We start from the raw sequence: 15,724 nt of genomic DNA, 5'->3' as shown, positions 1-15,724 counted from the left end.
CCCTAAATCTAACCTGTCAGAGGTGCAACAACCTAAGCTTTGCCATGCGGCAGCAGTATACTTTGAAGCAGCGGGGAACATAGATGACCCCGAGGCAACGTCTGGTGGCAACAACAAAACAAGGACAAGATGAACTGGCACAAGAATACGAATATGTAAATAATGTTGAATGTCTACACATACTTTTCCCCGTTTTGCTTTTGTATTCTTTTCACCAATTTAGTGTAGCTCGAAAATGTTCAGTTGGTGAAAAGAATACAAACGCGAAACGTGTGCAAGTGTGCGGACATTCAGTATTTTCAGTTGTCTGACCCTTTCCTGAACCTGTGTATTGGATGTGCGCACCACTACCTTACAAAAATATAAATGATTAAGTCCCCTTGCAAATTTGTAATAACCTTGAGTAAGGGATTAAAGACTCATGTCACAAATGAACACTAGAATGGTTAAAAATACAAACTTTACTGTGCCTTACTTTTTTTTAAGCAATACAGACAGACAAAACACCTATAAAAAGATACAAAAACACTTAAATATATACGCTCCAAGAAAAGGGAAAAAAAACATCCAGTATGCAGTGTTTTCTGAACTGGACATAAATATATACATTTATCATTTTATCCATCCACAATGACATTTTCCAATCGCTTGTGGAACTGGTCCAAGCTGCCTCTCAGATCGTCGTACATGACCTGAGAAAGATAAGGACAGAGAAAAGGGAAGAAATCACACATATGAAAAACTGAAGCAATTTCTGCATAATTCAACACAATACATAAGGCATATAATTATGGAGTTTTTATATGCAATTCAGTTTAAAATAATGCCACAATGGTAGGGGAGGAATCAATAACAGTCGTTTGTCACAGAATGCGTGTTCAGGCCAGCTGTGAGCGATGCCAGTGTCCACGCCTAATCTCGAACCAACTGATGTGTTCATACCAAGGAGAGTAGAGACAGGAGGGCTTACTGACGTCATGACAGCGTAGTACGAAATGATGCCAAGGGGAGTACGGAAATGTTATTCTTCTTCTACGGTCAGTATTGGAAGCATCAGGGAAGCATGCAATGCCACTTCCGCGAGGGTCGGAGTGTGGAACAGGTCATAGGACAGCGTGAATGTTTGTCAGCTGTCCTTGATTACACCCAGCAATTACTGCTGACCAACAGCTGCAGTTAATTTGGCCACAAATTATCCATCATGGTGTCACTGTCGCCCCCACTGACCATGCCCTCAAGTCCAAGTCACAAGCCCAGATCTCTGCACTTTAGTTCTGAACAAAACTGGTGCAGCAATGGGCACCAGCACCGTCCTGGGATAGTACTTAAGTATGAGGTGCCCCTTTGGCAATGTCAGAAATGGGTCTCACATCACTAAACGTTTATACATACAGCATTTAACCTCACACGCACTTTGCAAATTCCAGCATTTTTTTTATATTCGTGAGAAAAAGAATATTGTATGTAGGCCTTGTACATACAAACTTTTAGTAATGCGATATATTGCCAAGGGGGTACCTCATACGTACTTAAAGTGATACTGTCCTATTTTTGGAAATAAGCTCATATTACACATCCCCTTAAGTTAAATAACGAAGTTTTACATTTCTCCTGTACTTACAACCATTCTCAGAGTATGGCAGTGCAAATGTTAGCACTAAGCTAGCAGTTAACATGGTGTCCTATGAGACCAGTTAGCCGCCAGCTGGTCTCATAGGACTCAATGTTAATTGCTAGCACAGAGGTAAAATTTGCACTGCCAAACTCAAGGAACGGTTGAAAGTACAGGAGAAAGGTAAAACTCAATTATTTAACTCAAGGGGAGGTGTAATATGAGCTTATTTCCAAAAATGGGACAGTATCACTTTAAGCATTACTTCAATGTTTTCTGGAAATGGAGCCCTGGTCGGCCTGAAAACCGCATCTGTGTACCTGTCGCAGGGAACAGACACCAGCACTGTATTAGCCGGTCTGACAACAGCAATAGAGACATAAGGGAGAGTGTAGGTTAAAGGACTGTCCACACCGAGCGGAATTTCCGCGCGGATATTCGCTGCGAAATTCGCAAAATTAACAAACAAATGTATTCTAATTACTCTGTGCACACCGAAAAGCGAAAATCCGCAGCGGAGAAAAAATAACAAATCTGTCTGTTTTGACGGCGGATTTCGCAAGCGAAAAACGGGGTTTGGCCAATCAGACACTGACTTGACAGTGACATCAGCTCCAGCGCAGTTCTCAAACTGAGCTCGAACTGGCGAATGATGGTGGGGGAGCGCGGAAGGACTGTTTGCATAGACTAACTTAATAATTTCAAAACCTGTTGCGTGCAAAGGAGTCCAACGGATGTCTTACGCTTTCTGATAGGCTACATTACACTAATTCCAAGCGAGATTAAATTGTCTAAACACTTCACGAGGTGGTGAAAAGGACTGCTGTGTGATCTGTGTCGGGCACTTGCGCGTGTGGGTCTGTCCGAGAGCAAAGCCAAGCACGAAGACAATGACAAGCACGAAGAAAGGCTTCGCGTTATCTTTCCACAGCGAACGTAGGCTATACATAACACTAATGAAATAGGCTATTATGTCTCTCATCGGTTGAGACAGCAGCTCAAAGGAGAGGGAGAGATAGAAGGTGTGTGTGTGTGTGTGTGTGTGTGTGTGTGTGTGTGTGTGTGCGCGCGCTTTTGTGTGCACGCTGATAGTCTCCTGACGCACAGAGAAACCTGGCCCATATTGATTTTAAGCGTCCCAGCTTAAACTTCACTGATTAAAAACAGTAGTTCTGAGGAGTTGTGAGCATTTTCATAGCACACTCTACAGAATATTCCCATTTAGATGCTTCAGTAGCCTACTAGTCACATATAGCCTAGCCTACACTGTGCCACTGCGCAATTTCGCTGGTAAACTGGGAGTTTCACGTGCAGTGACTTTGGCGTCATCAAATAACAGCAGAATATGGGAGATAGGCCTACTATACTACGCCTATATGGAGAAGGAAGTCCCGCCAGCAATGTAGGCTATGGGGCGACCATGTTTGCAAACTTTGTTAGAAGTAGGCTATAGATAGTGGTGTAATTTTACTTGTAGTCATGAGCGCCAGCCACTGCGCCGTTAACTGTCCTTGGGGACTTTTGTATGCTCTCCAAAATATTCCAGAGGTTACCTTTTGTCGGAAGTGCAGTTACGCACGACCGCAGTAACTTCTGGCTTCGGTGGAAACGGTTGTAACTAGGGCATTTACTCTATGCACCCATGTAAACAACTGACATGGTAGCCGTGAGCCACGGCTAGAGCATCTATGCTCTCTACAAAATACCCTATGAGACAGCTCGCGCGTCTTCTCAGCGCTCCACGTGAAAACGACTGTGTAGCCATTTCCCCCCCTCATTTATCCTCCACCTGTTCTTCCTCGGGCTTCTGTTTCATGAAAACCCAAACGTGTCCACTCATCAATGCTCCATCCGCTAGGAGGGAGTATGTGTGCGTGCGTGCATAAAACAGATAGAACAATAAAACATTACACCTGGTCATACATAGTTTTTTTTTAATGGGCTATCTATTTCTCGGGGTGCGCAACGGCTTTCTGTTGCGCAAGATGACATGTTCGTTGTCGCATCGGTTTATTTTAACTTATGTAGCAGCCTAAACACGACTCTTTGTGACTTAAGGTATGCAAATACAACCCCTATACACACGATTTCTATATGAATAAAAAAATAATTTTGCAAATAATTTAGAGACCCCTTCAACATTTCCCAAATCATATTTTCGGGGGATCAGGGGGTCGAAACCTGGTTGAGACGACAGCAAGCCATTCCTTCTCTGTATGAAGAGGAATGCAACGGAATGTGCAGACAGCATATGACCACGTTGGTCAGCACGGCTTGAAAGGATTCTGCCTACATTAAACATCATGGATAGGCCTAACTGACTTTGTTGCACTACAGATTTCTTGTTGACTTGTTGAGTGGGGAGTTTGGCAGCGAGCAGACTTAAAATGCATTCCTTCAGATCTATCTCCGCAAGGGCAAAACCGAAGTTGTGCTTAACATTTCAGCCTATTATTCCAGAGTTGTTGACTTTTTTGTTGCAAATAAATGAGAATAAGGGCGTCATGGATATTGAATTTGGCATTTGCCTTCAGGCTCACGTGTCTCGGCATCCTTAACAGTTACAGGCCATTGAGGGTGCAATAAAGCATCAGACAATATCATCGCTCGCATTATCTTCAGAAGTGGCCCTTTGCATTCACGCAGACGGACAATTGCGGAAACAGAGCGAAATAGAACGCGGAAAACTGAAAAATCGCTCCGCAAATGTTTTTCGCCGGTGTGGACGTTTTTTTCGCTTTCCGCAATATTCGCATTTTCGCTTTCCGCTTTTGCGGAAATCCGCTTTCCTCGCCTGTGTGGACAGCCCTTAAGGACTGGTACCTGTGCTTTCTGGGTCTCTTGGCCACAGGTGTCCCTCATGCTCTGCATCTTGGCCTTGAACTGCTTCATCTCCATGGTCAACTTCTCGATCTTCTCCACCACCTCCTCACGCTTCTGGTGGACCCGGTCATACTCCCTACAGCAGAGGAAGGCAAGTGAGGGAAGAAGCAAATGTCATTGTGACACAGCACACAACAGCACAGCAGATGTCTCAATAAAATTGCATCGCAAGTCTGTTTGTGTGCACGTGTTAACATGGTTAAATGATAAACCTGGCTAAGTTAAAGGAGCACTTCTGCCAATTTCAATATGCTGTTGTATTGCTCCCGTTACCCTTGACTTGTCAGTACCCGGTGATGCTGCCTTTTTCAGCTCAGCCCTTTCCGAGATTTGAGCTATTCTAATGGGGGCAGATTTTGTTTACTTTAAAAAAGCTTCTTAACAGGCCTACTCCAAATATTTTCCCCAAGAGTATTGCTATTTGCTAGTTGTCTGCTGATGTTGCATAACCTTTTGGATGCTTTTGGGAATAAATCAAGATGTTTTTTTGAAATGCTAACAAAAACCTGCCCCCATTACAATGACCAGGATCTCAGAAAAGGCTGAAGAAAAAAAAAATCTCAGGTACTGACAAGTTCAGTGTGGTGTGAGCATTAGAACTGCATGCTGACATTGGCTGAAGTTATCCTTTAACCTACAGGAAGTGGTAAACCTGCTAATACGTAGATGGCCTACAGGTGTCATTTAGTTAAGAAAAATAGGACTTCAGAGTATTTACACCAAGGTTAACTTAACCCGGTTTACACAGAGCCAGGTTCTTGGAGTACCCCCGCAGGTATTGACTCTGTATGCCGATGGCCCCTTACCCTTCGATGCTGCGCATGTGGTGGTCCTTGCCCTCCATCTTCTTCTGGCGCCGCATGCTCTGCTTGGACTCCTTGTCCTGTTTCAGGGCCAGAGCCCTCTTCAGCTGCCCCTCCTCCGCACTCACTGCCTTCTGCTCCTTACCAAGCTGCTCCTCGGTTCGCATCCCCGTTTGGATCTGAACACACATGCACACACACGTTTATTCTCTTCCTCCCAGCAACAGTAAAGAACGCACACATCCCTTTATCAATGGCCACTATTCAGAGTGAAAATATATCCCTGATGGATTTCAGAACAACAATTACCAAGTCCAGTTAACATGTGAAGACCCACATGTAAGAAAAGCCCACCCCCAGCCCAAATCACCCTCTCTGCCCTAAAGCACTTACATGGTCAGCTGTAAGGCTACAGATTGCTACGCTTCGCCCAGCATTGTGTGTCAAGACTTACAAAAACATGCCCTCTCAATTTTTGATACCAGACATGCGTTGTGTCTACCGCCATGGTGGGGCGACACTTGTATCGTTGTGGGGAACGCGTTAATGAGCAAACAGAATATTCAAAAAAGAGAAAAAAAACTTACTTTGCACTATTGATGCACCAATTCTTGTGCACGTTGTATTTAAGTGTATGGTATGTATGGGTAAGGAGACTGGCTCTAGGTCAGAGGGTTGCAGGAAGAAGCTAAGGAAAAACGCACAGTGATGAGCCCCCTTTTAATCCCATTTTTATGTCCATGATGTTTCTGGCCACCACGTCACTTCTGTCACAAAAATAAACATGGATTAAAAGGGACCTCATCAGTGTGCGGTTCTTCCTTACCCTACACGAACTTTGCGCTTTGACCCTGCACCCGGCTGAAAGAAATTGGATGTGTGAGATCTGACTAGATAATGAGAGCCGCGTCATCAGGGGCGGATCTAGCCATTTTGGGGCCCTAGGCGAAAAATCAACATGGACATAAAATTCTGTGTTTTAGTGCTATACAAGTGTTTTGAGACATATATACATTATCTCCAATGACTTTGCATAAGTGACAAAGGCTACTTTTTTGCGTTTACTGCAACTGGTGTGAGAGTTGGGACCAGATTTGGTTGGGGCCCTAGGAAAGTCCACCTCTGCATGGCGTGTGCCTCACCTCCTCCTGCTGCTGCTGGGCCTTGGTAATGGCCACCTGGAGGTCCTGCAACAGCTTGTTGTACAGCTGAAGTTCGACCTTCTGACGGTCCACAGCCTGCCGAAACTCCTGGTTCTCCACAAGTCGCTCGTCCTTTGCGTCCTACACACACACACACACACACACACACACACGCACACACACACACACACACACACACACACACACACACACACACACACACACACACACACAGTTATATCTGTATACCTGAATACCAAGAAACTCAACTAGTTAGCTCAACTTAACTAGCTGAATATTTCATGCATGCAGTTTGTGATTTTCAAATAAACAAAAGGATGGAATAAATAAACTTCAGCATATTGAAACGAAATCCCTTCATGCCCAAATTACTAAATTGAGGCTATCCATCAACAAACCAAAAAAGTCTAATAGTCACCGACCCAAACAGCTCAACCAATAACAATACATTCAAACATGACAACAAGCAGAAGAAATTCACAGTAGAGTACTGATAATAATCACTGCTGCCGATTCCCCATCCCACACTGCTACTACCAACTCACCTTTGGGTCATTTCACATGAAATCAGACACTTTGGGACCCGACCGACCCGGATTTCAATCATACTTGGTGTGCCTTTTCAGTAGCAAGGTAGCACCCCAGAACTGCATTGGTTTGAATCTGACACTAATATTAAGGGAGAAACAGACTAGGAAAGGTTCACATGTGAGGGTAGGACACTATACATTCAGCCTTGAATATATCAGTCAGTGTTAGTCACAAAAATATGCCTGTGGTGTTGTTTGAAAGCTCTTTTCTGGCTCTACATATTACACAATCACCTTGGAATACAACTACTCTCAGAATATGAATTATGATAAATTGAAAAAATAAAAATTGAATATCTAGAAAACTTATATTTTAAAATGGCCAGTTCCTTGTCCAAACGTAGCCGGCAATGTCATGAGCAGCACCTAAAATGCTGGTGTTCGGTTTGTTATTCATTTCAGAGAGAAGTTGACTCACAAATATGGCGTCATACAGACCACTTACTAATAATATGGTAATACCATAGTAGCATCACATGACAAAACAAAAACAAAACAAAAATGGTCAGTGTCCATGGTCCCAGGTTTCAGAAACTAAGGCAGATGTCCATTTATACACACCAAATGATGATATGTGAATGTTTGAACATTCCTTCTCTGTGTACCTGTGCCATCTTCCCTTTACCGTACTTTAAAGAGATAATCAATGGCTACACTCTCATTTTGTACTCTACCAGTGCATTTGAAGCAGCAGCTGTGTCTTTTGTAGATAATGTATATGTACGTCCCGTTGCAGTTACAGGTTCCACTACCAGAAGCACATCCTGATGATCCATGACAAGTCTATCTGGTCTGAAGGGAAAAGTGAAGGATGGAGATGGCCCATGAGGATGCAGGAAGTTCAGTTTCACCTCTCCAGTGCTCGGCATACATTCCTCAGCACATGCTAGCCACCAGTTGCCATCATATACAGCTACAACATACCCTTTGATGCTTGAAAATGTAACACATTCCTTTACTGAGCTCACTCTTTCAACTCTGCCTTCTCTGAATGCTGAAAATGGCCTAACTTCCACTGTGTCCATTGACAATGGGCAGAAGCTGTGTAGTTTTTGAGTACCTGGAATAGTTCTTGCAGATTCAAACCTTTTCAACAGGTTCTCAGCTTCATGATGGTACATCTCTGTTGTGGCAAACTGGCAATGGATGTTCTTGACATTATCCTTGACTAACAAACCGAACACCAGCATTTTAGGTGCTGCTCATGACATTGCCGGCTACGTTTGGACAAGGAACTGGCCATTTTAAAATATAGGTTTTTTAGATATTCATTTTTTAATTTTTCAATTTATCATAATTCATATTCTGAGAGTAGTTGTATTCCAAGGTGATTGTGTAATATGTAGAGCCAGAAAAGAGCTTTCAAACAACACCACAGGCATCTTTTTGTGACTAACACTGACTGATATATTCAAGGCTGAATGTATAGTGTCCTACCCTCACATGTGAACCTTTCCTAGTCTGTTTCTCCCTTAATATTAGTGTCAGATTCAAACCAATGCAGTTCTGGGGTGCTACCTTGCTACTGAAAAGGCACACCAAGTATGATCGAAATCCGGGTCGGTCGGGTCCCAAAGTGTCTGATTTCACGTGAAATGACCCCTGTGTGTATCTAGTAGAGTAGAAAAAGACAACATCTGCTTGTTCTCTCTACTAAAAACAGTAATGCACAATGTCCAGGCTACACAAACAATGCCATGGTTTGGAACTAAATGAGTGTGTAAACTGGACATGGTGGATTGAAAGTTTTTCGTAAACAGAATGTATGCACTCTCTTGATGACTTTATTGGACGTGGACCCAAAGACAGCTATAACCCACGACTGAGTTTGAGCGCACCTACGGCTGGCGCTCACCTTTGTGCTCTTGTCGTTCTGGATGGTGTCCTTCATCTTCATCATCTCGTTCTTCAAGTCCTCAGGGGACTCCACGATCTGAGACTTGAGCTTGCTGATCGCCTCCTTCTGGCCACTCACGTCCACCTTCAGCTGACTCTGTTCAGCACAAACGGCGAAGAAACAGTCCCAGGTGAGATGGTACCTTACTTACTAAATTAAAACGACTTAACAATACCTCCAACATTATATTACTCTACAAAATATATGGTCTCACAATGCTAGCCTGGGAAATCCCATGCTGCTTTCTACAATCGTTCCAATCTGAAAGACTTGAGAGCTCATCCCAAAGCGCTAGCCTGAGGAAGGGAGTCAATCAGAGAGCGGGAAGGGGTGGAAAGATGAGACATACAACAAGTATTACTCAAATGCGAGCTTGTAGTTTGGTTGAATACAATGAACATGGTTGGCTATGGGCAGCCTGCGTATACACCAAATGGTGCATTGACACTAACAAATAAATGGCCATGGGCAAACCACACCTCCCCTCTATGAGAAATTGCATAGGTGATTCCCAAAGACGGTATCTCACTTGTGATATAGCCTGATAACGAGGTCAACACAATGCAGCTTTGAGATATAAGCACAGATGCTTAAGTCAATAGTAACCTCTAGTGGCACACCCAAAATTCCACAACGCTGTCGTAAAAATGTCCCCCCACTTCCAGACCAAAAGTTAGGTGGGGAAAAAAAGAGGGAGACTCTTCTGGACAAACTGCAGCATTTTGTGCATAGGGGCAGGGGAATATGCAACAGTTATGAACAAAACTGGTCAGTCAGCCAAAACAATGTCCAACCGATACTGTTGCATGCCACAGCTTTAACAATGAACCTTTCTCCAAAGTTCTTCTTTAAACAATTCACAGTTGTTCCAAGATGTCTCTTGACTAAAAATTAGAATGACAAGGGGTCATTGCCACGCCAAATCTCTGAATGATCCTCCACGACCATCTAAGATTTGGCTGAAAAAAAAATGCAGGAGCTTCACACACTTCCCAATAGGAAAAGTGGCAAACTTTAGCTTCAAACTCCTTAAGCGGTGTACACACAAATTACTAGCTTTTTGCTTGCTCGCCTACTCGCCACTCTTTCATGGAACGTTCGCTGAAAGTTCCCGCGGCTTTAACTGCCAATGAACAGGCGAGAAGTACCGAACTCTGTATTCCAATTGGTTACTCGCTTACTCGAAGTTAAAATATTTTCAACTCGGGATCCGACCACATCGCATCGCTTGTACAATACTCGCCTACTCGCCTCGCTGGAACACATTGACATTCTATTGACATCATTCGCTGAGCGAGTAAATAGTAGCGACGTGTGTGTACGGCACTTTAGTTTTTGAGCAATTGCAGGTCCTCACAAATCTGTGGAAAACCAAACTCTTTTTGTGTTTTGTGTGTGTAGATTAGAAAACACCAACCAGTTTCTGTGCCCGCTCAGCATTTTCACTTTTTCCATCGGCGACTTCGGCCTGTAGGCTATTCTATTGTGTGGGAAAGACAAGACAAAACTTAAAATTCAAAAGAGGCATTCAAAAGACCCTTGGTTTTGATAAAAAATATCATTAGTCATTATGGATTATCTGAAAGATGAAGACACAATATAAAAATATTAACTTCAAGTCTGCAAACTCTATTCTTACCACTTCTGGGTAACGCTGTGCAGTGCTTTCTGTCAATTCGGCCACAGCCTTGTCCAACTCTTTTGCTTCAGCTTGCTGCTCAGGTGGAATGGTCCTACATTAAAAACAACAGGGAATCAACTTTCAGATCAACTACCCAAGTATAAAATCCACATTTAAAAATGCCCTCTCTCTCAATGATGAAGTAGAAAAATAAGCATTTACGTCAGCTCCTTGATGCGTTTCTCTGCATCCCTGATCCCTTGTTTGCACGCTTTTTGTCTGTCCAAGTTCTCCCGCTAGAGCATAGAAAGAAAGAATGTTTTTTTTTCTACAACCACCTCACTCAGAAATCAGTCAGTGCTGTAGAGCAGACACCCTGCTAGACCCCAGGACCCAGTTTCTCGAAAGCATCATCGCTAGCCAATTAGCAACTCAGTAGGTTGCCAATGAGAAATTGCATTGCTAATTTAGTTGGCAACGATGCTGTCGAGAAACGCACCCCAGATTTGTTAAGCATCAAGAAGTGGTATGAAACGACTTACAAAGCTCTGTTGATTTGCCAAAGTCACCTCCAGCCTCTGAGTGCGGAAGTGCAGGAAATTTACAATGCCACTCATTATCGTGACCGTCTGCTTGAGCTCTGCATGGGAAAACAAAGCACAATCTCTCAGTCAATTACACAAGTGTACTATGAATGGAGGTCAACAGCAAGTTTCACACAAAAAAAAACTAAAATGTTTGTCAAAGTAATAATATTCTCAATGCCAAAAAAGGATGCTGTGACCCTTCACTAATCAAACAACAATCAAAGGATCAAACCCCACAGTGCACCAGGGGTGAATGTTTACTTAAACTAACTAACTCCAAGCCACTATGGATAATGTAATGTGATGTAATGTAACGGAATCGGTCATTGTTGTACGTGTGGTTCGGGCCAATTGTGGCCAACGCAAATTTGTGGCACTTACTGGGAGCCGTAAGATCGGCAAGTGAGAACTCATGAACAAAGCACATGGGCAGGAACTGACGCCTGAAAAAGAGAAACACAGGTTATTACTAGGGCTGCACGATATAAGAAAAAAAAAAGATACTTGATAACAGCAATAAAATTAAAAGCAATAACTCAATATCGATATTTAAACAATATTTAGAAATACAGCCGAGTGTTTTTCTTGTCACTAATTTGTCGGTCTGTGTGGGGGGCGTGGCTTTGGTCATGGCGGGCTTCTTGTGCATTTGTTGATATTCAGCTAGTGATTGGACTACACAAAAATGTTTTTCTTATACGCATATAGCCACTCTTGATATCGCAATATCGATATATTTTAGATATATTGTGCAGCTCTAGTTATTACGCAAAAAAGTGAATGTAACGACAGCAGGAGAGGAGAGGGTGAGGGCGAGAGAAAGAGCGAGTCTCACATGCGTAAATACAGATTCATGATTGGCGCCGCCCCTTCATACAGCTGAGGTTGTTGGATGTTTTCAGACAGTGGTACCTATTTGAGAGAAACAGAAGAGACAATAGCATCTGAATGACACTCCTAAAACAACATACTTCACATCAGTTACTTCTGCACCTACACCAAACAAGACAAGTGTACAATAAGAGTCTTACAAAAGTACAAAGCAAACACTAGAACATGTTTTTTTTAAGACATTCTATGCAGGCCTACAACACTCACCAGATATTGAGATTCTGCTCTGATGCGAAAGACCAACTGTAACACCCTCATGTACAGCCGCTGAACGACATCTGGCTGCAAAGACAGTTTGATTCATTGGTGACGAATGCAACGCCTACTTAATAGGAAAGCATGACGCATACAGCTACAAAAGGCAAGTAAAAAATAGGCAAGGTCAGATGGAGAAAGAATATAATAAAATGCCTTTACAGCCAGTTTCTTTCATTGAATTTATTACAGAGGTAGATAAACTGAATTGAGAAAGTAGAAGTACTGCAAGACATTCTTCCTTCTGTTAACAGGTGCTTTCACTAACTATCCCAGTAATTAACACTTAAGTTTTAGTCCTTTTACTTCAGACATGTAAAAGAAACATGTCAGGTAAAAGATAAAACTTGTATATGTCTGAAGTGAAAGAAAAATCGTAAGTGTTATTTAAACAGTTAAATATAATGAACGTTATACATCTATCCCAGTCATCAACCTGGCTGAGGGGGTGTGGTAATTAGGATCAGCTGGTTGTGGATCATAGGTGGCTAACCCGCGGCTCTCGAGCCGCATGCGGCTCTTTGCCTGGTGTCTTGCGGCTCTTGCGTTCATGTCCAAGTTTGTGCTTATGTCCCCCATAGGCAATATGCATTAGAATTGCGCACACAAAGTTGATTAGAACTATGGCAAATAAGTGCCCTGTGGTCTTGGTACTGTAGTAGGCCTTGCCTAAATGTGTCCTGAATGATCACGTTGATGTGTGACATTTGTTACTGCAAATAGCCTACAAGACGCGATTTAAGCCTATGTTCTAAAAATAGCGCTTTAAAAAGTGACCGCGTCTTTCGCTGACTAAACAAAATATCGGCAAAAATGTTTTAACCTGAAATATTTTGCCATCACTCCTCAATAAGGTCAAGAAAGTGTGCTGTCCATATTAGATTCTATCGCTCTGATATGGCGGTTATAAATGTGCAAATGATATGAAGAGAAAGGCGTCTGGAGCAGAGATGCGCCGAGAATCTCTGTCCTGCGTAGCCATCTCTGCGCTCTGTTAGGAGGAGTGTTCATGGCTATTGACCCGAATGTGAAATTATGTTTTTGTTTTAAAATCGTGTTATTTTCGCGGGCTATAGACAAAATAGCGCCACAAATAATGTTCTACCCTGGTTTATCAGCCATTGTCAAAGCGGCATGGGCAGACAGCGTGTAGGTGGGAAACAATTTCTTTCAATCGACTTGTCGCTTGTCCGCGCTCAGTTTAGTCTCAAAAAGAAAACTTGGTCTTTTCCAGTGGCCCCCTGTCAGCACCCGCTGAAACATTAATGTGGAAAATGAACGGCGATTTGACGAACCACCTTGTTAATTTCGGATGGTGTTGTCGTCAGCAGGCATCCAATGATCATCTCATCACGAAGAAAGCGGTGCCTGTGCGCCTAACCCCCGAATGAGCTAAAAGAGGCGGAGAATCTTTGGGCCGCGTTACTTCGTGCTCTGTTATAAAGAGTGCTCATGGAAATGATGATGTGAAACGTGTTTTATTAAAATATGAAAGAATTTATGAAATAGTTTTGACCTACCCTTGTCTTCTTATGTAAAACAACATTTTTATCTTGAATAAACCTTTTCCCCAAAAAAATTGAAGCAGCAAAAAAAGAAAAAAGGGGGGGGGGGTCATCTTATATTCAGGATTGTCTTGTAGTCAGGCCATTAAGTTGGAGTGTAACATCAATCTGACACTTTGTGTGTGTGTGTGTGTGTGTGTGTGTGTGTGTGTGTGTGTGTGTGTGTGTGTGTGTGTGTGTGTGTGTGTGTGTGTCTGTGTGTCTGTGTGTGAAAGGAAGAGATGGTTGATGTTCATACCCATGTGTTGTTGTGTATGCTGGTCTGTGGTGCGAGAAGGATGGGTGATGCCCATGTTGGTGGGTGTGCACATGTTTATATGCCCGTGTGATGTTTGTGTGCCGATGTGGCTCTTTGCTGTGACACATTACAAAATGTGGCTCTTGGTCTCCGACTGGTTGGCCACCCCTGTTGTGGATGATTACATTATAGCATACGCGACAGTGGGTTTACTTTCTGAATCTGAGGTGCCGTTTCCACGTAGCTGGATATTTTTTTCTCCTGGTTGTATTGGTTTTTCATTGGTTTTGGCCTTCTGTTTCCACGTAGCAGATATTTAAAATCCAGGTAAAAAAAGCAGGAGAAAAAAATATCCTGTTTAGGGGGCTGAAACACTTTTGTTTCAATGGAGGATTTATTTTCATCTACATGTTGCGTTTACACCTAACAGGAGAAAAACAAAACAAAAAATATTCTGCTACGTGCAAACAGCACCTCAGAATCAGGGATGTCAGCCTCTGGTAGTTATTGATGACTAGTTCTAGAAGTACTTACCTTCGGCAGTGGTGTTAAGTCACTTTTCGTTAAATGCTTGGCTTCTTGGCCAGTTAGTACCTCCGTGCGAAAAAACTGAACTAGTGAGTCCACCTTGTAGAGTGGGAATGTATTTGCGTTGTCCACCATCGCTCCTGTGACTTCAGAAAGAAGGACAGATGTAGTTTAATGGGGAGCAACCATGTTGAGCACAGTAGACCTATGTTGTGCCTCAAGTAAAATGAAAACGGGCAAAACCATATCTAAGCTAAATGCACAACAGTGAGTGTCGAGTGCTCAAGATGGGACAATGCAAACAAAGTATATAGTCGCACAAAAACAAGCACAACTCCACAATTCAGAGTAAAGATTATTCAGCTGATGAAAAATAAGTTTCGTGCATTTTTATTTGCCCAAGTATTGACGCAATTTTCATCATCTTAACACTGACGTATGTCCATTGCCATGATTTTGCTGTGAGTTATTCAAAAATTGCGTCGGTTACGCCCGCTAGCCTACGCTAATCCTAGCCTACAAATGCAATAGTTTTAACTGCTTTGGCAATCAAGCTCTACCGTCAGTTTCAGGTCTTGCTGCCATCGTCTTACTATGCGATTTGCGAATAGATGTGTTAGTTGTCATAAAGCACCGAGAAAGTAATCAAGTGAGAAAAAACCTTACATGCGTCTGATGCTCAACCGAAATAAATAAGTTTGTTTTTGGCGCCCCTGTCGTCACTTCCCCTCAACTTCTTCATTGGTGCAGGGGAGAGTCGCGATCATAGAACCTAGCATTCCCACTGAGGACACCTAGCGTTTGGACATAGGACGACAGGGAGAGGACACTGTAATTGATTATCACTTATCATTAGGCCTAATATTCCAAAATCCAAAAATGCTGCCTACTTTTACTCAAATATATAACTTGTGTTTCTACTACAATGGACTTTTGCTTTGCTTAAGTATGACATTCACTCGCTTGCTTTACAATGGGCAGTTAATTTTATGTAGTGTCTATATTTTTGTTTATTAAATTTTAAATTATGAATAAATGTGAAATTCTAAATACGGTAGGCTTGTGCGGTTAGGTTTAGCGTTAATCCGCAG

The 15,724-nt window shown here is 42.6% G+C and overlaps 1 protein-coding gene across 2 annotated transcripts; it reads right to left on the bottom strand.

The window, feature by feature from the left end:
* Positions 1-438: 438 nt before the first annotated feature.
* On the bottom strand, positions 439-15,390 carry nuf2 (UF2 component of NDC80 kinetochore complex). Of its 2 annotated transcripts, none has more exons than XM_063215828.1 (14): positions 15,300-15,390; positions 14,640-14,779; positions 12,255-12,329; positions 11,992-12,068; positions 11,538-11,599; positions 11,112-11,209; positions 10,792-10,865; positions 10,588-10,681; positions 10,366-10,428; positions 8,907-9,044; positions 6,441-6,581; positions 5,302-5,477; positions 4,436-4,571; positions 439-692 (listed from the first exon to the last, which is right to left on the bottom strand). In XM_063215828.1, exons 2-14 carry the CDS (start codon positions 14,766-14,768, stop codon positions 618-620), a joined length of 1,338 nt encoding a protein of 445 aa, XP_063071898.1. In that variant the 5' UTR covers positions 14,769-14,779; positions 15,300-15,390; the 3' UTR covers positions 439-617. The 2 variants fall into 2 exon arrangements, with proteins under 2 accessions (XP_063071898.1, XP_063071897.1); XM_063215827.1 differs by lacking the exon at positions 15,300-15,390 and adding an exon at positions 15,194-15,292.
* Between the last annotated feature and the right edge of the window lie 334 nt (positions 15,391-15,724).

The sequence above is a fragment of the Engraulis encrasicolus genome, chromosome 14 (genome assembly GCF_034702125.1).
Source record: "Engraulis encrasicolus isolate BLACKSEA-1 chromosome 14, IST_EnEncr_1.0, whole genome shotgun sequence".
In the NCBI taxonomy this organism is placed as follows: Eukaryota; Metazoa; Chordata; class Actinopteri; order Clupeiformes; family Engraulidae; genus Engraulis; species Engraulis encrasicolus.
The sequence above is the reverse complement of the archived record's forward strand: the minus strand, read 5'-3'. Positions and strand labels throughout refer to the sequence as shown.